Below are 19,433 nucleotides of genomic sequence, written 5' to 3'. Positions count from 1 at the left end.
ACTGCAAGCAGACGGTTATTGCTCATCGATCGCCTACAGCCCTTGCTCGCAGGTAGCCAGGCTGAGAGCTCCCTTGGGAGCTCTTGGCCAAGGCTGCAAGTAGTCTTTGGCCAACTTGTGAAGGCAATAATAGTTGCTGCCCTTTCTTGCCTTTTGCATCAATAATTTTGATGTCAAAAGCCTTTCTAAAACATAATATATGTAGTTTAAAATCTAATCTTTGCATGAACAATATGGCTTTGATACTACTATTGAAAAATATAGGGACGACATCACATGTGCAGCGGAAGAACAGAAACAAAAACCCCAGATTTTCACATAAAAGGTTTCATCATCGTGCGAGGATTGGTACGTAAAAATCAAAAACTACGCATATATAAGATGTGTTTTATCTAGGAAGATCGTACATCCCTGAAATCCTACAGATTTATGGGAGAGGATGAAGGAGGTCACATATCCTCCTCTCTAGCGGTGATCCACATAATAGGGGCTATGAAGACGCTCATTGAATTGCTGCCCAAATCTCCACATGCCCCAAATAGAGGCTGCTAGCTGAGAAGGAGAAGGGGAGAGGAGAATAGGAAGTGGTAGCAAAAAATGCTTAGCCTATGACCCTTTGGTTCTCTCCTATTCATAGAGACCCCCTGTTAATTTAACCCTAATAGATCTTGTACTATTGAATACTAGATCTCCATCCAACTACCAAAGCCTCTTAGATTAATGAATCTCTACCCAATAATCTCATTGGCTCTTATTGGATCTCATCTATAAGATTCAACAATTCAGAGACTTATTAGATATCCGATAAGATAGGGACTATAGCAGATATCTCATATCTGAACCTCTACTCATCGCAACACCCACCTTATGTATGTGACTCTTTAAGCTTAATATCGAGTTGGCCGTAAGTCATACTTGTCAGAACTTCTTCTAGCTTAGTGAATTATTATCTCAATAATAATTCACTTGACTCATTGACTACGGACGTACTAACCATTATGTCGTAGTCCCTAGACGATATAGGAGAATCTAATCTTTTGGACCTATCTATCCTTAGTTACTATACACCTATAGTTTCTCATCCATCTAATATCCCATAAATCATATATCGGGCATAGTACTGTTAGGCCCATACGGTTTCTACTCAAGTCTCGCTTTAATCAGATTCTCCTAAAGAACTTTTTATCTCTCAATCCGAATGACCCTGGGCTAGGATTTGCCTGAGCAAGAATACATGAGATATTCCTCTTATGACACCGAGAGAGGATGATCCTCTATTGACACTTAATAGCCCTTATAAGGTTGGATGCTACTCTCGATGATCGGTTGTGTTAGATTTGAAATTTTCAGATCTATAAGTTCGATATCAAATAGTAGAGTATTCATACAAGACATCCTTGGTGTCTCAAGTCTAAGGACCATATACACCACTATGACGACGAAATCGTTATTTGAAAATAAGGTATCATTAACCATCCAATATTCTGTGAGCGGATAAATCAGTGAATTCATTCTTCAATAAGCACCTGCATTGTATCCCTAGTGTCCCCACATGAGCAACTATAAAACCAACCGCCTCCATCATATGGATGAGTATACAATACACTAGTTTGTCTGATTATCCTCTTGAGTAATGTTTGACCGGGATTATTTAGGGTCTGTGTTTAAAAGTGAATCGGTCTTATTATCGTGATCTTATCATGATTCGATTCCTATTGCATAGATATATATATATATATATATATATATATATCTAACATAGAATATAAAGTGAGAAAATACCATAATAATAATAAACAAAAATAGTGCATACTATATCACATGTGTCATCACTCACTGATTGGCTTGTAGGGCACCTATGACTAGCAGTTCCGAGTCGTCCTAAGGTGCTACTTGCTCTTATCTAATAATGCTCCGTATTACTCCGAGGAACTCCTTAGACGCACTAGGGTCCTACACAATTGGTCAGCGTCAAGAGATTTCTCAACTCGACTCATCTGATGCTTAAGTTAGTAAAAAAAATAGAGAAGATTTAACAGAGCTTAGGAAAGATTTTTTTGTGTCCTTACCCCAATCTGGTTTTTGGGATTGACTTTTATACTTGGTTTGTGGGAGAGTGACTGACTGCTTATTCTCTCTTTAGCTTCCCAAATTGTTAAGGGTTCATTTATGTCGACGGTTAGTGAATAGATCTTCTTGTTTGATTATGTCAGGGAAAGACAACTGGGGGTATATCATCTATCAGGGCTGGAGCATACTTGAAACAGATAGAAAATGAGGATTGGCAAGAGTTGAGTCATGCCGTCTAAGATTAATACTCCTTGGGATTAAGCGTTCTAACCCCACTAAAATTATGGCTACGGATGATGGATCACTTGTTAAATGGTGGTGTGATCAAGGGAAAGTTGAGAAGTTGGGTCTGATTGTTGTAAACCACTCGCTTGTGTGGCTTTCCAAATGATGGGCCTATGGTCGATCGAATCAGCAGTTTTGCTTCTAACCCATTGCTTTCCCGATCAACGAAAAATATAGATAAATCGCTTCCAACGTCTTCGTCGCCGTGGTCTTCAACAATATAATTCCTGAGCGTGGAATCCAGCACCTGTCTGCAGTCGTCAACCAGTTCATGGTCCATAAAACATAACACGTCACTTTTTGGAGCATTGACCGATTCGAAGACTTCGTTGTGGTTTTTATAGGTTTTGCATCTTTGAATTTTGCTCAGCAGTGACGTCTTATACATCGCACTCGATGGTATAGCTTAATGTGCAGAACTGTGGACGAGCTGAACAGTCTGGTTTCATCGTATTCTGCAGAAGAAGCGCTTTCAGATAAACCTGTCAACGCTCCCACTGCAATCCCGACGATCCTTAGCCCCGTCCACTAACAGCCTTTCGTTGAAGAATTGCTCTCAAACAGCGATCAATGATGTCAATTCTAAGATGAACTAAATATATGTCGCCTGACTCTTTCATTGCTCTCCAGCAACCATTTCAATAGCTCGCCGGTGTGGCACAGCAGCCAAATGAAGGGGTTGACCGGAGGCGTGGAGGCCAAGCGGCATCCCATGAAGCTGAGTGGGAATTAAACGATACAAGGTCCCGAAGCATACGCAGAGCGTCCCTTTGGTTGAATTGAGTTCAAACTGACCCAAATCCAAGCCAAACTCACTCAGGATCCAAACCTAATTGGAGTCAAAACCTGGTTTATGACAGTGCTTGGAGTTTTCAGATCTATGCATGAAGATCAACGGTTGTGTTGTGATCATCCATGCTGATTTGAATGGCCCAATCTCCCATCATCTTAGTGATCTCATGATATCTTTCTTCCATGGCTGCAGTTTCTGTTGCATTTCTGCAACTATTTTAGTACTTCGTTTGAAGAAGATGTAAAATACAAGATTTGTTAGGGAAGAATTCTTCTTTCTTGTTCTTCTTTTGCTCCACTGTCTGGTTTATCCAAAAGAATATTTAGAGAGAGAATTTTGAGGAGAGTGTTCTGTTCTAGCATCCTTCACTTTGTGCACTTTCTTAAGAACTAAACAGAGGATTTGTACTGGTGGTGTTGAATAACCTGAACATGATTGATCACAGTTTTGTGGTCTTCCAATTGCCTTCTGTTACTTCCCTATTGAGCTTTCAGTTTAGCATGTCAAACCAGCATTTAGGTAAGGTCTTTTTGATTTAGTCTGGAGTTATATCAGTCGATTCATAGCAAATCAGAGTTAGACTATCAGGGTAGTGACATCAACAAGAAATGATGAGTAAAGCTGTCAAATCAGGAGAAATATATGAGTAAATCCATGAGCCTGTGCTGGTGTTACAGGATTGGCTAGCTGCATGGTCCTTATGAGCGACATGGCCTTGATGTATGATTGATGCTGGTGCAGATGTTGCATATCCAATAACAATGAGTTAAGATAAGGACAATTCTGAAGATTGTACTTCAAGATGTTAAACATGTGAGTCGGCATCTATCACTCATGTGATCAAATAGAGAGAGAGAGAGAGAGAGAGAGAGATTTATGGAAGTACCTGTTTCCATTTGCTCACAGTACATGTACTGTTCTTGCTTGAATGGATATATGAAGCTATTAGGGTTCAATCTTCTCTTGCTTCTTATCTCAAATGTTTTACGACATCAGGCAATGCTCATATTTAATATTGCAGTCTTCTTCGTAGTTGTGTGTCTAATGCACATAGCACAGCTGTGCCTTCTCAAAGAGAAGCTATGATTCAAACAGGGAGGTGAATCACGTATCCCAAGCAAGCTTTTAGACACTGCTGTAAAAGGCCAGTCTTTCTTGTAGACTCGAACAACCAAGCCAAACCAACCACAGGCTTTGAAGCACATGCAAGATAAGGAAGAGTTCACAGCCACGAATCATCATCCCCTGTTGCTTCTCTTTCCAAGTCAAGTCCTCGTACTCTCATTCCTCGCTTGTGGTCTCATCTTCTTCCAACTCATTCCAGTGATGGAGACCTTTGCTATCCAAGAAAGCCAAACGTGACTCAAAGCACATCACCCCCATCTCACACACCTCACTTTCAGACAACATAGGGCAGGTATAGACGCCATCAAGTGAGGCCACCCCTTCCCAAGGCAGTAACTTCACATGGCCACCTTGGTGAAGCCATCGGCACATCCAAGGAAAGAGATGCCCAACGCTTCCTGAAGTAACCAAATCGAGCATGTGCCAACCTCGGCCCTTTGACGGCGCCATCTGCCTCAGAACCCATGGCCAGGAACTCCCCGGCCATGGCTCCTGTTCTCCACGGGGATCAAATTCCTGGCTCGCGGCCATTGACGTCGCTGTTAGGAGCTGCGGACCACTCGTACTTCTGTCCTCTGCGTGCACGTGGTCGATTAGGTCGGTCGGCGCCATCGTCTTCCAGCACCTAAGAATTAGGCCCATGTACGAACACTTGATGCCCATCGATGCTCGAAGTGCATACCTGGAATGTCTTGTGATGGTCGTATCTCGCGGTTTCGCAGTCTATGGCAACGATTCAAGCCAATGTCTAAAACGAACAAATAGATAAGGAAGAAGTGTTTGAGTTGCTCTGCTTCCATCTTTTTTTACTCTGTATGTCACTCTTCTCATTGAGCTGCTCTGCTTTCAACGCCAGTTCTCTCTCTTCTCGATACAGGAAACATGATTTACACCGACAGGACTGCGATGGCTGGCGACAGTTCTTAACGTATGCAAAATCATTGCTGAGGCAATCGTGTGGTTTTGCTGCGAGTATGACACCAGCAAGAGAGAACATATGCCATTAGAATCTGCACGTTGCACTTGTCTGGGGAGCCTCAGCTCAGGGAAAACAAATAAGAAGCTTATCAGATGAAATGTTTGCGATCAAATTCCATTACAATCAAGTACAGAAAACACACACTCTTCTCTCTCCTGCTTCGCTTCAGATGTTCACGAATTAGGACACAGTTTTGCAGCATGAAATGAAACAATCAGTAAGAGAAAACATCCATGAAGATTATCTCAAAATAATTAAGTTTAATCATTTGTGCTTTGTACAACAACGGACAATAACTTTGCAGCAGTATTACCAATCAGAATCATGCTACAAACAAGCTCTTCCATCGTTCATATACATATCTCTCGTCCATAACATCGCATGATTTATTTCATATAATCATCATCGGGTGATTACATCGACCACAACTCGTCGAACGTCCAGAAGTTGTCATTAAAATCAATGAAGAATTGAGGTTCGATGCCATCAGTGTTCATGATAGCCGGCTCATCAAGGAGACTTGGCTGAACTCTCCCAGCATCGACAATATGTGTTTGGCTAGTGCTGCTATTAGCTTCATCAATAAGAATGGCATTCTGGAACTGAGGCGAGTCACTCTGTTTCACTCTCTTCTGTATTCTGGTCCTCCAGTAGTTCTTGATCTCGTTGTCTGTCCTCCCGGGCATTTGTCTCGCAATTTTGGACCACCTTATTGGAGAAAACAACGGCATAATTAGCTAGGGCTGTACAAATAAATGGAATTTATAATATATTGCTACAACAATCAATAAACTACATGCATGTATCTGTCGGTTCTTATTCTTGGACTCGTCAGTGATGCTGACAGCCTACAGCTAGTATGACATTACTCTGTTTCTTCTTGCCATTGTAATGATTAGCTGCCATATCATGTTTGCCATGAAGTAAGGCATGAATTGCCACACAAAGAAACAAGCGGCATCTGAAACTTACAGCAGCGTTTGCACATTCCTCTGCAAAAACAGAGAGGAAGAGAAACTAGACTTTGCTGATTTCTGTGCGTGTGACTCCATGCACGTGCTCACTTGTGGCTGAGCATCCTGGCCACAAGTATATGTTTTCCATGCGTGTCGTGCTGACCTTCAAGACCACTAACCTTGCGAACATGCAAGAAAACATGGGCGTCCCCATGGAATCTTAACGCTGTTGGCTCACCTGTTTCCCCACCTTGCCTGGAGCTCCATGATCAGGAGCTGCTCCTGCGCCGTGATGTTACCGCGCCGCAAGTCCGGCCGCAGGTAGTTGAGCCAGCGAAGCCGGCAGCTCTTCCCCGTGCGCTTCAGTCCTTCTCAACGAGCACCAAGAAGCAGTGAGAGGCAGAGGAATGGAAGAACGGCGACCGTAGACAGACGACGTACCTGCAGAACGCGCGAGGCTGTTCCAGACGCCCTCGCCATGGTTGCCTATGTAGTTGACGAGGATGAGGTCCTCCTCCATGGTCCACGGCCCTTTCCTGACGTCGGCTTCTTCGCCGCTGTTCACGCTCTTGTTACTCATGTTGCTGTTACCTTTCCCGTCCATGGAAGAGGAGGGAAGAGGAGAGATAAAAGAAAGGGGAACGACGCAGGGAGTGTAACAGGAGATATGGGGATGGGAATGGTGAAGGAGGTGGTTGCAAGGCTTTATAGAGATGATAACATGATTGTTTACACCAAAGACACTACTGCCCCATTTATAGAGATTACCAGTTCACTGCACGAGCAGTCGAAGCATGTCACCCGTCTCTCTCTCTCTCTCTCTCTCTCTAGGTTGAGTGTCGAAGGAGATGAAGCAAACTTTACAGTGCGCACACGTGTCTGTCGCACGCGGGTGAAGGAATCTTCCGAACCAGACCTGGTATTGGGTCCCACGGTGAAAACAGATAATATGATTAGTCTTCGTGTGGACCCGGCGTGAGCCGGGCGACACGCACCATGTGCGCAATAGAACCTCTCGCGGACACTTCCCCTATCGTCATTATAACAGCCGATACAATAAAGATAACATATGTTGTACATAACATGGATTATAAAGGAGGTTTCCTCACCGTTATATATCGCGTGACATCGAGGAAACCATCGAGACTTGCCGCTCCTCCCGCCATCGGCGTCGGTCGCCTCGATCTCATCTTCCATCCGACCCCGCTCACCCCCACCGGCACACATCGGAATCTGGTCGGCCTTATCCTCCTCGGCCTCTTTAGAAGGTTCAGTTCTGACTTTTCCCTTGTCGTATCTAACTCATTTACATTCGATTTCTTGGAAGGAAGAGTAGTTCTGATACCCTATCTCCAACTCCTTCGATCTTGTCGTCATGGTTGAGAAGGGGTTTTGACAATTGGTATCATTGTCGAAACGACAGTTTGTTCTTTTCCGGCCGAAATTTAGCAGCCCCCTGCGGTTTATAATCGAGTTGTTGCCCAAACCCATCACTTGGTCAGGGAAGATAAGGCGTTAGCAACTGCGGAACATGACCATCTTGGTCGGGCTAAGCTTCGGCCCATCAAGGCGAGTCCGTTCTGTTTCTTGAACCTTTGCAAAGGCTTAGGTCACATTTGAGAAGTATATCTGGTGATTAGGGGGCAATGAGCAAATTACGGGAATGGTTTAGGCTTCGATTAGGAGTTACTGTTGTTTGGAAGTGTTTTCATGTTGATCGATTTATCTGACATATGCATATATGAAACCATCAAAAAATGCAAGAACCTTAGTTGCTCATAGAACAATGTGCTTCAATGACAGTGCCAGTGCTGTGTTTGTAGGATCTGAAATTGACACACTGATATTTCAGCATCCTATCAAAAGGTTGTTGGAGAATTAAAGATTTAAATCATGCAATCAATGTTGTAGTAAGAGTAGACATTTAAATATAAGTTAGAAATCGAGTCTAACGAAGCAAACTTTGCTCTGCCATGAGGATGCGTGGCCCCTTTGTGAAGATTGTTCCCCCTTGATTCGTCCTATGGTACAACCCCGATATTTGTGGTGCCTGAACTAATCGGTGCTTTTCATTTTTGAACTATTTAACTTGGAACAAATACCAGTCCATGAAGTAAATTCAAGTAAAAAACCGAGGCTAGAGTTTGATAGCATTTATCAATAGCATTTGAAACAGAGTTCCTTATTTTTCACTATTCACATGTTTCTTCATTCAAAATCAATGAAAAGGTTTCCTTTCCTTCCATAATGACGGTAACAGAGGTGGTTCTTTTGAATGTTCTTGTTTAAATGTAATGCTTGGCATTCTTATAAACTAGAACGTTTTTTATTCCAACAGAAAAGAAGCTCATCAAGTATGGGAACTGAACCAATTAGTTATCTTCTATATAAAGAGAAGCTTACAATATATATATATATATATATATATATATATATGGATCTAGAAACATAGAGCAACGCATTTTGTCACCTTACGAGCTTTAACTTTTACTACTTTGCTGGTGCATAGATATGCCTACACTCAGAAACGGACAATGGGAAAATAAGTGGTTAAGGCTGCTATAGATTTTATAATCAAGGGAGAAAACTACAGGGAACCTCATGATCAAGAGGATGCTATGGTTAGCTACTGATAGGTGTTGAAAGGTGGAGAGTTTATAGAATCATATCATATTCTTTATATCTTTCATAGTTGCTCTTGTTTCCCTCCCCTTATTCTGTCTTAGGCAGCAGAGGGTGCAGAGATGTAGTTGATATTGTTTTCTGACATGGCCACCATTATCGAAGAAGGTAAGCAGGTCTCTCCTTCTGGGACTGCATCCTCTGCAGCAAAGTCAAGAGACTTATCATTGTAAATACCCCACCATTTTGCTACTAACATCTTAATATCCTCCCTGTCCATGTTAGCTTCCTTTCCAGTGTACCTCCAAGGCTTGGAACCCTATATCACCATCATTGGAAAGCAACAGCAGGTCGATAAATACAATATTAATTTGTGGAACGTTGGATTATGATGTTGGTACTTGTGATAAGTGACTAATGTAGCACTTACCGCGGCGCAATAGTGGACCACCTTGACATTTTCAAGCTCAACATTTTCAGGGTGTCGCCATAGCATGGCTAGAACCAGATTGTAGATGAGCGGAATTGGCTTGTAGATTTTCTCGAAATACATGTTCAGGAAGTCCTACAAAAATGAGGTCAGAAATAGAGTGAAAAATACATGGTTCTTAATATTTTCCAATAGACTAAATCGAATTCCAGTTATCCTCATATTTGTCAGATAAGAAAAACTGTCGATGCTAACTCTACGCAAGGAAACCACCGATGTCATTGTCATAATTGTCACATTCCCTAGCTTCATAATCTCTATAAACAACATTAGCTGTAAGGAATATTTGCACCAGTCGCAAGAGATAAGGCAGGATGTAGAGAATATATGGTCAATTTTTATGCCACATGTAATTGTTGAATAAGAAAAAATGTATAGTTTTGTTGACTTAACGGTACTTCCCTATGTCCAAGGTTAGAAAGACTCCTACCTCTTTAGGGACTGGAGCAAGATGCTGGTTATAGGATAATGATTGTGTGGATCTTACATAATGAAAGCATGTGTTAACCTGTTTCCAGATTTGCATGGTTCATAATTTTGTTACCTACCTGGAGTGGGTTAATTTTGTGATATCTCAGGTGTTTACCTAGAAGTAGAAATTAATTAAGTAGAATAACTAAATGAACTGTGTTTTTGTTCTAATCATTGTTACGGTTGGACTATCAGATTGTTTTATTTGCATGTCTAGTTCTTGATCTTTCAAGTTTCAACTCAAAGTTCTGTTTGCGAGAATGTTCTTCTAATCTGGTCCACTAACTTATCTCCTTATCTTACTAGATTTTTTTAGTTATGTAAATAATCCTGTTCTATATTTTGTATCTAACTCCAAAAAACTTAACCCAGTTGGAGGACTCACCTGCTCGGCAAAGGGAGTTGGAGGTGTTGTCATAAGAGTCTCAAGAAGGCCATCGTAAGTTGGTCGAGCTGGTTCAGATACAAACATCCCTGCATTGAAGTACAACGGAGGAGGGGATCCCATCTCAGCAGGCCATGCCACCTTGTCCGGACACTGCTGGCAATAGCCAATTGAGTACTGTCGAGAGTGGCTCCATGTCTTCTCGCAGAAGCAGTCCATCACTGCATAGAAGTAGCCATCGGGCATGTCGAACAGGTGATCGATGTTGTCATACACTTGGATATCTGCATCTAAATATATTATCTTGCTGTACTCCACAAACTGCAATTAGCAGCAACCAAGGAGTCATCATCATTAATTAGACATCATTTGCGTAACTTTCTGTAGGGTTCAGCTTCCTCCATATAGATACCCGAAGAGAAAGGAAAAAAGGAACATGAATGACAACCTAAAGAAGTATCGTTTTGGCTCACTTACATTCCAAATCCGCAGCTTGGAGTAGTTGATGACATAATAAGCCATGGCAAACTGCACTTGGTTCTCAGGCGGGTAAACGGGTTCGATCTCCCGAACAGTGCAGCCCTGGGCTTGAAGCAATCGGCGGTGAGCCTCGGGCACATCGGGCAGCACCGCCACCACCAAAGGGTAAGCACTCTTCACCTTTCTCAGGCCTTTTGCCAGCCCTACCACTCCCTTCACATAGTCGCCGTCCCCTGCCAGGAATGTTACGAAAGCTCTCTTCTTCACTTGGCCTCCAAGCGATTCTGCAGGAGCACCGGAGGCCATGGAAACAGAGACTGTGGAAGGTTTGTATGTTCCTCTCTTCTGATTATGGTCAGCATGCCACCTTAAATAGATCAATTGAATCTATTAAGCCCTTTATTATCTTTATTTCTCTTATACTTATTTAAGAGGATTGTAGCAGATGACTTCCCGTTTGTTGACAATTAGTGTTTCGTTGGCAACTGGAATGAACGGCTGTCGATCATTCAAAATGTGGTGGTTCTGCAGAGTGGAACGACTTGTGGTCAATCATGTTCTGTGGTAGAGGTGGAATTCGAGTTTTTCTGTGAAGCAGACTTGGAAGAAAGTTCCAGTAATTCTAGGAATTAACACGGTGCATTTCTGTGCTCTCTTATTTCTTTCTTTCAATTTTGTACTGCAAGTTCATCCCTGTCAAGTAACAGCACCAGAAGAAGGCCCAGCAACCACGGAACCCTTGGAATTTCTATCCGTCCCGGAGGAAAGGCCACCGCGGGCCGGTGTCCCGCGCCTCGGCCTCGTGGCAGAAGCACGATCGCGGCGCTGTGGTCCATCCCAAGTGCTCGACTGTTCCAATGGTAGGGAGAGGCGGCGCGGGCCAGTGCTTCTCTGTGATTGTGATCCCAAGGCAGACTCAAACCCAGGCGGTGAAGTCGGAATCTTTTCTTGTCCGATCTGAGGAATATTATATGCGGAAGGCAATTTTTGCCCAATGATTTGTTCCCCTCAATTTTCTTCTCTGCTTATGTAATTTAAACATTCATATGATTTGTTTGTGTTTTATATCTTTCTGAATCCAGAAAAAATGGTTAACAATATCTGACCTAACCTCAAATCAATTCGAGTTGAATCCGAACAAAAGTTAATAGTTGACTATGAAATATTGAAATAAAAAGTCATGTCATAAGAACCATATTCTTGAATTCGTGTCATATATATTGCAATCGTAGTTTCTTTTTTCCTAATGTCAACTATCGTTTGTATGTGTAGTGTATTGTGTTTGTGCTTAATCCGTGCAAGTCTTGCACATGAATTCTATTTATTTTAGACGAATGATAGAGATGTAATTGTGAGAGTATAGACTTCATTCTCTCGATCATTTATGATAAAAGTTGATAGAAAGTATGTCATTTATAATAAATGTCACGAAAGAAAATTTGTTGGAGGCAATTGTAGATTGTCTTGTATAATATTTTATAAAATATTTTATCTATTTATAATTGATATAAAAGTTTATCTTCAACATAATAAAAAAGGCGGGCTTTCGTTTTTTTGACTATTCGTATCCGTAATTATACACATCGGATTACTAACTTGGGTATTGGAGGGATCGGATTAGAAAATCATTTTCGACCTTAGTTTTCGTAAATGTGACATTTTGAAAACTTGACATTTTTACCTCGGAGGCACCTTGGACAATCCTGTGCATACGAGTTCGGACCACGTCAAGCTGACCAAGATGTTAATGATTTCTTCCCTCATTATTTTGGTGCTAGAAGGAGGATTCGATGTTATATGAATTCTCGCCCGTCGACCTTCTCAATAAACGAGCGAGGGAAGAGACTTTACTCTCAACTTATAGTACTTTTACTTAATATAGGTAACAATCACCCTTTTCGCATATAGATGCATCTACCTCGGCACAAACATTGATGTGATATTGGCATTTATTCAATAACTTAGGCCTCTCACCCCCGAGGATGATCCTTAGCCATATTCTCATCCTTGTCGATGTGTTATAGAATCTCATCTATTAAGTGCAAACCCTAACGAGCATGATACAGATCATCGTTCCACTTTTGCCCTAGTTACCCCAACAAGCTACACCACCAACTCAATCGCGATCATTGACTTAACTACTACCAACGCCAGCACCCTTCAAGGTTTCCCCCACCCGATGTGGGGCTGACATCCTACGAGCACCTGAGACCCATCGAATCGTCAACTAAGGAGGCAATTTGGTCCCCAATCGTAAAATTCAATGTACCACACTATCCTGCCTGAATCCGAAACCCAATCTGTCATGGACTTAGTTGGTTTTTGTTGGAAAATCTTGGGGGCGACATCACATGCACAGCGGAAGAACAAGAAAACAAAATCCCTGATTCCCAAAAAGATGTTCGTCGTCGTACGAAGATTGGTGCGCAAAGTCCGCGAAACTTAAAACTACGTATAGAGTAGATTGTGTTACCTAGGGAGATCGTATATCCCTGTTTCCTTGCAGATCCTTAGGAGAGGGTAAAGGAGGTCAAGCGTCCTCCTCTCTAGCGGTGATCCACACAGCAGGGTTGCGATGACGATCCTCAAAACTCCAGCCCTGCTTTGAGGTGGAGAGGGAGAGGAGAATAGGAAAGGCAAGCAAAGGCTCTAGCCTATGAGGCTTTGAATCCCTCCTATTTATAGAGGTCCCCTTTCAAACCCTAATGGGTCCTCCCCTAGTGGGTATTGGATCTGCATCCAATAAGACAAGGGCTCCGTCGGATATCTCATATCCGAACCTCTACTCATCGCAATGCCTACCATATGTGTGTGACCCTCTAGGCCCAATATCGAGCTGACCGTGAGTCATACCTATCAGAACTCCTTCTAACTCAGTGAATTATTATCTCTGTAATAATTCACTCGACTCATCGACTACGGACGTACTAGGCCACTACGTCGTAGTCCCCAGACGATACAGGGGAATCCAATCCATTGGACATGTCTGTCCTCAGTTACCGTGTACCTATAGTCCCTCATCTATCTAATATCCCAAAGACCGTATATCGAGCATGGTGCTGTTAGACCCATACGGTTTCTGTTGGGAAATCATTGGGGGCGACATCATATGCGCAGCGGAAGAACAAGAAAAACAAAATCCCCGATTCCCAAAAAGATGTTCGTCGTCGTGCGAAGATTGGTGCGCAAAAATCCGCAAAACACAAAACTGTGTATAGAGATTGTGTTACCTAGGGAGATCGTATATCCCTGTTTCCTTGCAGATCCTTAGGAGAGGGTGAAGGAGGTCAAGCGTCCTCCTCTCTAGCGGTGATCCACACAGCAGGGTTGCGACGACGCTCCTCAAAACTCCAGGCCTACTCTAAGGTGGAGAGGGAGAGGAGAATAGGAAAGGCAAGCAAAGACTCTAGCCTATGAGGCTGTGAATCCCTCCTATTTATAGAGATCCCGTGTCAAACTCTAATGGGTCCTTCCCTAGTGGGTATTGGATCTGCATCCAATAAGACAATGGCTCTGTTGGATATCTCATATCCGAACCTCTACTCATCGCAATGCCTACCATATGTGTGTGACCCTCTAGGCCCAATATCGAGCTGGCCGTGAGTCGTACCTGTCAGAACTCCTTCTGACTGAGTGAATTATTATCTCTGTAATAATTCACTTGACTCATCGACTACGGACGTACTAGGCCACTACGCCGTAGTCCTCAGACGATACAGGGGAATCCAATCCATTGGACCTGTCTGTCCTCAGTTACCATGTACCTATAGTCCCTCATCCATCTAATATCCTAGAGACCGTATATCGAGCATGGTGCTGTCAGACCCATACGGTTTCTACTCGAGTCTCGCTCTAATCGGATTCTCCCGGAGAACTCTTTCTCTCTCAACCAGAATGACCCTAGCCAGGGATTTATCTTAGCAAGAACACATAGGATATTCCTCTCATGACGCCGAGAGTGGATGATCCTCTATTGACACTCAATAGCCCTCGTAAGGTCGACTACCACTCCCAATGACCAACTGTACTAGATCTGGGGACAGCCAAACCTATAAGTCTAGTATCGAAGAGTGGAGCACTCATACAGGACATCCTTGGTGTCTCAAGTCTAAGGACCAGATACACCACTAGGACTACGGAATCGCTGTCTGACAATAAGGCATCATCAACCATCCAGCATTCCGTAAGCGGATCAATCAGTGAACTCATTCTCCAATGAGCACCTGTACTGTATCCCTAGTGTCCCTACACGAGCAGCTATGAGACCAGCTGCATCCATCATATGGACGGGTATACAGCACACCAGTCTATCCGGTTATCACAATGTCCCTCTCGAGTAACCTATGACCGGGATTATTTAGGATATGTGTTTAAAGGTGAATCGATCTCATTATCGTGATCTCATTACGATCCGATTCCCATTGCACAAATCCAAGGACATCACAATATATGTATGCATTTATGCAATAGTTATAAAGTGATATACGCCAAAATATAATAAGCAAAAAGATTCTGTATCAAGTCACACATGCCATCACTCACGTGATTGGCTTGTTGGGCACCTATGACTAGCAATCTCCCACTTGACCTAAAGCCAATCACCTATGTGTCTGATCCCCATCAGACCCCTGTGACGCTCAAAGACAAAATGAGACAACGGCTTTGTCAGTGGATCTGCAATGTTATCTTCGGATGGAACTCTTTCCACCGCTACATCTTCTCGGGCTACGATCTCTCTGATAAGCTGGAACCTCCTCAGAACACTTCTGATGAGACCCGGGTTCCCTTATTTGAGTAATCACCCCATAGTTGTCGCAATATAAGGAAGTCGACTTCTCGCTATCCGGAACGACTCCCAAATCTGTGATGAACATCTTCAACCAGACTCCCTCCTTTGCTACATCTAATACAGCAATGTACTCCACCTTTGTGGTCGAGTCAGCAGTGGTATCTTGCTTGGAATTCTTCCAACACACTGCTCCTCCATTCAAGGTGTACACATACCCTGAATTCGACTTGCTATCATCGACATCAGACTGAAAACTTGAGTCAGTGAAGCCTTTAACCTTAAGGCTATTACCTTCATATACTAGTAAAAGATCCTTAGTCCTTCTCAAGTACTTAAGGATACACTTTACTGCTTTCCAGTACTCCAAGCCTAGATCCGCCTGATACCTGGTCGTGACACTCAGAGCATGCGCTATATCAGGCCTAGTACATAGCATGACATACATGATAGACCCTATTGCTGAGGCATAAGGTATCATATTCATGTTTGCCCGTTGGAATTTTCCATGCCAAACCTTTTGACAATGGTTTCTATGTACCTGGACTGGGACAAGCCAAGCATCCTCTTGGATCTATCTCTATAGATTCTAATCCCCAAGATATAGGATGCTTTCCCTAAGTCCTTTATGGAGAAGTGTCTAGATAACCAAGTCTTTACTGTGGATAGCATTCCTACATCATTCCCAATGATCAAGATGTCATCCACATATAACACCAAAAAGGTGATAGCGCTCCCACTTACCTTCCTGTACACACAAGGCTCATCTTCGTTCTTAACGAAGTCATAAGATCTGATCAAATCTTATGTTCCAACTTCGGGAAGCTTGCTTTAGTCCATAAATGGATTTAAGCAACCTACACACTTTATCTGGGCAGTTCTTGGACACGAATCCCTCAGGTTGCATCATATACACCTCCTCCTCGAGGTTCCCATTGAGGAATGTGGTTTTCACATCTATCTGCCAGATCTCATAATCATAGTGTGCTGGAATAGCCAATAGAATTCTGATGGATTTTAGCATTGCTACGGGTGAGAAGGTTTCGTCGTAGTCAACACCTTGCCTTTGACGATACCCTTTAGCCACTAGCCTTGCTTTATAGGTCTCTACCTTTCCATCTACTCCGATTTTTTTCTTAAAGATTCATTTGCAACCGATGGGTACAATACCTTCGGGCGCATCAACTAGGTTCCAAACCTTATTGGAGTACATAGAATCCATCTCAGAATTCATGGCTTCTTGCCACTTCCCGGAGTCTATACTCATAATAGCCTCCTCGTAGGTCTGAGGATCAATATCCTCAGCATCCTCTCCTCTAATATGTCCCTCATATCTCTCAGGAGGATGAGATACTCTATCAGACCTGCGTAAAGTTGAAACTTGTGTATTAGGTACCTGAACAGACTCGGGCTGTAGAGTGGTGCTTGAGCTTGGTTCTTTAACTTCGCTCAACTCTATCATTCTCCCACTGTCTCCGCCAAGAATATGTTCCTTCTCAAGGAACACTGCTCTCTTAGCTACAAAGACCTTTTGGTCCTCGAGATGATAGAAGTAATACCCACAAGTTTCCTTGGGGTATTCCACAAATATGCATCGCTCTGTCCTTGATTCTAACTTATCGGGGTTGTGTCTTTTAACGTGGGTTGGGCAGCCCCAAATCTTAACAACCTTAAGATCAGGCTTCTTCCCTTTCCATATCTCATATGGTGTAGACACTACCGACTTAGTTGGAACTCTGTTCAGAAGGTAAGCTGCGGTCTCTAGGGCATATCCCTAGAAGTAGGTCAGTGAAACTCATCATGGACCGTACCATATCTAATAAAGTATGATTTCTCCTTTCAGAGACACCATTGAGCTGAGGTGTGTAAGGAGGTGTCCATTGGGATAATATCCCATGGTCCTTGAGGAACTGAGTAAACTCTGTACTTAAGTACTCACCTCCTCGATCTGATCGAAGAGTTTTGATACTCTTTCCAGTCTGGTTCTCCACCTCATTCTTATACTCTCCGAATTTCTCAAAGGCCTCGGACTTGTACTTCATTAAGTACACATATCCATACCTTGAGAAATCATCAGTAAATGTAATGAAGTAGGAGTAACCTCCAATGGCATGAGTTAACATGGGTCCACATACATCACTATGTATGAGTTCCAACAACTCAGTGGCTCTCTCTCCAATTCCACTAAATGGAGAGTTGGTCAATTTTCCACGAATGCAAGGTTCACAAGTTGCATATAACACGTAGTCGAATGGATCTAGATATCCATCATTTAGCAACTTTTGAATCCTTCTTTCATGGATGTGACCTAGCCTACAATGCCATAGGTATGTACTATTCACCTCATCTCGTTTCCTCTTAGACACTTACATTCATGATATGTGGAGTAGTGTCTTGCATAAACAAACCTTTATGCAATATTCCTCTCGTCAATCTCCCCTTAGCTTTGCTAGAATTTACAATAAATTGTAGATGTGATAAGCAATATTGGTATCCAATACCAATGTACTATCACAAAAATCTAACAATTTGAGATTGATCATGAATGTACCTAAAGCTTCACCAAGCTTCTTGTTTCGCCCTTTCTGCAAGGTACTCTTTGCAGTTCATCTTCCAGTGTCCATCTTTACCACAGTGGAAGCACTGGCCTTTGTCCTTTGCTGGGTCTTTCTTAGCAACCTTTGCTTTACCTAGTTTGCCCTTGCCCTTTCCCTTCTTAAGGGACCTTTCTGCTTTCCTTTTCTTTTTGGTCTCACCAGTGTAGAGAACTGGCTTCTCATTCTTAATAGTACTCTCTGCCTCCCTCAACATATTGAGGAGCTCTGGGAGAGGCACCTCAAGCTTGTTCATATTAAAATTCATTATGAACTGTGAAAATGAATCTAGTAGGGACTGAAGCACAATATCCATACACAAGTTATCCTCTAGGATCATTCCTAGACCTGTGAGTTTCTCTATCCACTCATTCATCTTTAGGACATTGTTCTGAACCGGTGTCCCCTCAGTCATCCTAGCGCGGAAAAGGCTCTTGGATATCTCATATCGTTGAGTCCTTCCCTGTTCCTCAAATAATTTACGGACATGTAGGAGAATGGATCTGGCATCCATCTTTTCATGTTGTCTCTGTAACTCTGGAGTCATAGAGCCCAACATATAGCACTGAGCAAGAGTGGAGTCATCAATGTACTTCACATAGCGAGCGATCTCATCCTCGTTTGCCCCTTCTTCAGGCTTAGGCATCACTGAATCAAGGACGTACATGATTTTCTTCGCTGTGAGAACAATTCTCAAGTTACGGAGCCAATCTGTATAATTTGGACCAGTGAGGCGGTTGACATCAAGTATGCCATGTAAGGGATTTAAAAGCGGCATTTTCTGAAAATAAAGATGCAGCAGAAATGAATAACATGCAGATTTTGCAAGAAATAAACTATCAAGATATGGACTTCTATCTTAATATGCTCCCACTATTTTACTAACGAGTCACGCGACACCCTCAGCACGTGAAACGGAAGTCTCCGGCAGACTTCTAGTGGGGATCAGGATCCAATCAACGTCTTAGTGTAACCTCGAGGGACTCGACCAATCACACTAAGCCTAAAAGGTAGGCAACTCTTACCAATCACAACTCCTTGTGATTCCCGTCCTGTTCGGCCTCCGAATCACCATAGCCTCGAGGGACTCGACCAACCATGATGCTCGGTTAAGTCAACACCTTCGTTACAAGATGAGTCTGATTTGATGATATACCCTCGAGGGACTCGACCAAGTATACCATGCCCTCAGGTCACCGGTGACATCTCTATGTCGTAAGCAAGATAGCGAATCGCGATATAGGTGAGTCTCGAGGGACTCGACCAACTCAACCTACACCGGGAATCGGTTCCTACTTATAACGATGGAAGGCCACGTGGGTCAATCTAATTGCCTTACGTTTACCGACTTAATATTATCGAGAGATGTTTCTAAGATTTCGTCTCCTAATATGACA

General features: G+C 42.8%; 2 protein-coding genes across 2 annotated transcripts; both read right to left on the bottom strand.

Moving 5' to 3' along the window:
• Positions 1 to 5,492: 5,492 nt before the first annotated feature.
• Positions 5,493 to 6,917, bottom strand: LOC103989222 (MYB-like transcription factor EOBI). Its single transcript, XM_009408023.3, has 3 exons — positions 6,650 to 6,917; positions 6,447 to 6,576; positions 5,493 to 5,960 (listed from the first exon to the last, which is right to left on the bottom strand). Exons 1-3 carry the CDS (start codon positions 6,810 to 6,812, stop codon positions 5,666 to 5,668), a joined length of 588 nt encoding a protein of 195 aa, XP_009406298.2. The 5' UTR covers positions 6,813 to 6,917; the 3' UTR covers positions 5,493 to 5,665.
• A 1,646-nt stretch (positions 6,918 to 8,563) lies between these two features.
• Positions 8,564 to 11,005, bottom strand: LOC135639580 (galactinol synthase 1-like). Its single transcript, XM_065153396.1, has 4 exons — positions 10,654 to 11,005; positions 10,177 to 10,497; positions 9,261 to 9,395; positions 8,564 to 9,149 (listed from the first exon to the last, which is right to left on the bottom strand). The coding sequence occupies exons 1-4, from the start codon at positions 10,960 to 10,962 to the stop codon at positions 8,931 to 8,933; spliced, it is 984 nt and encodes a 327-aa protein (XP_065009468.1). The 5' UTR covers positions 10,963 to 11,005; the 3' UTR covers positions 8,564 to 8,930.
• Between the last annotated feature and the right edge of the window lie 8,428 nt (positions 11,006 to 19,433).

Source organism: Musa acuminata, chromosome BXJ3-6 (genome assembly GCF_036884655.1).
Source record: "Musa acuminata AAA Group cultivar baxijiao chromosome BXJ3-6, Cavendish_Baxijiao_AAA, whole genome shotgun sequence".
NCBI lineage: Eukaryota > Viridiplantae > Streptophyta > Magnoliopsida > Zingiberales > Musaceae > Musa > Musa acuminata.
This window is presented reverse-complemented; position numbering and strand designations above follow the sequence as displayed.

Bases quoted from the DNA above. Each gene is read 5' to 3' on its own strand.
- LOC103989222 (XM_009408023.3), bottom strand. From the start codon at position 6,812: ATGGACGGGAAAGGTAACAGCAACATGAGTAACAAGAGCGTGAACAGC. The intron at 6,577-6,649 runs GTACGTCGTCTG...CTCGTTGAGAAG, and splicing joins CAGCCTCGCGCGTTCTGCAG to GACTGAAGCGCACGGGGAAG. The intron at 5,961-6,446 runs GTGAGCCAACAG...TTCTCCAATAAG, and splicing joins CAGGCAAGGTGGGGAAACAG to GTGGTCCAAAATTGCGAGAC.
- LOC135639580 (XM_065153396.1), bottom strand. From the start codon at position 10,962: ATGGCCTCCGGTGCTCCTGCAGAATCGCTTGGAGGCCAAGTGAAGAAG. The intron at 10,498-10,653 runs GTAAGTGAGCCA...TGCTAATTGCAG, and splicing joins CCAAGCTGCGGATTTGGAAT to TTTGTGGAGTACAGCAAGAT. The intron at 9,396-10,176 runs GTGAGTCCTCCA...TCATTTTTGTAG, and splicing joins CAACTCCCTTTGCCGAGCAG to GACTTCCTGAACATGTATTT.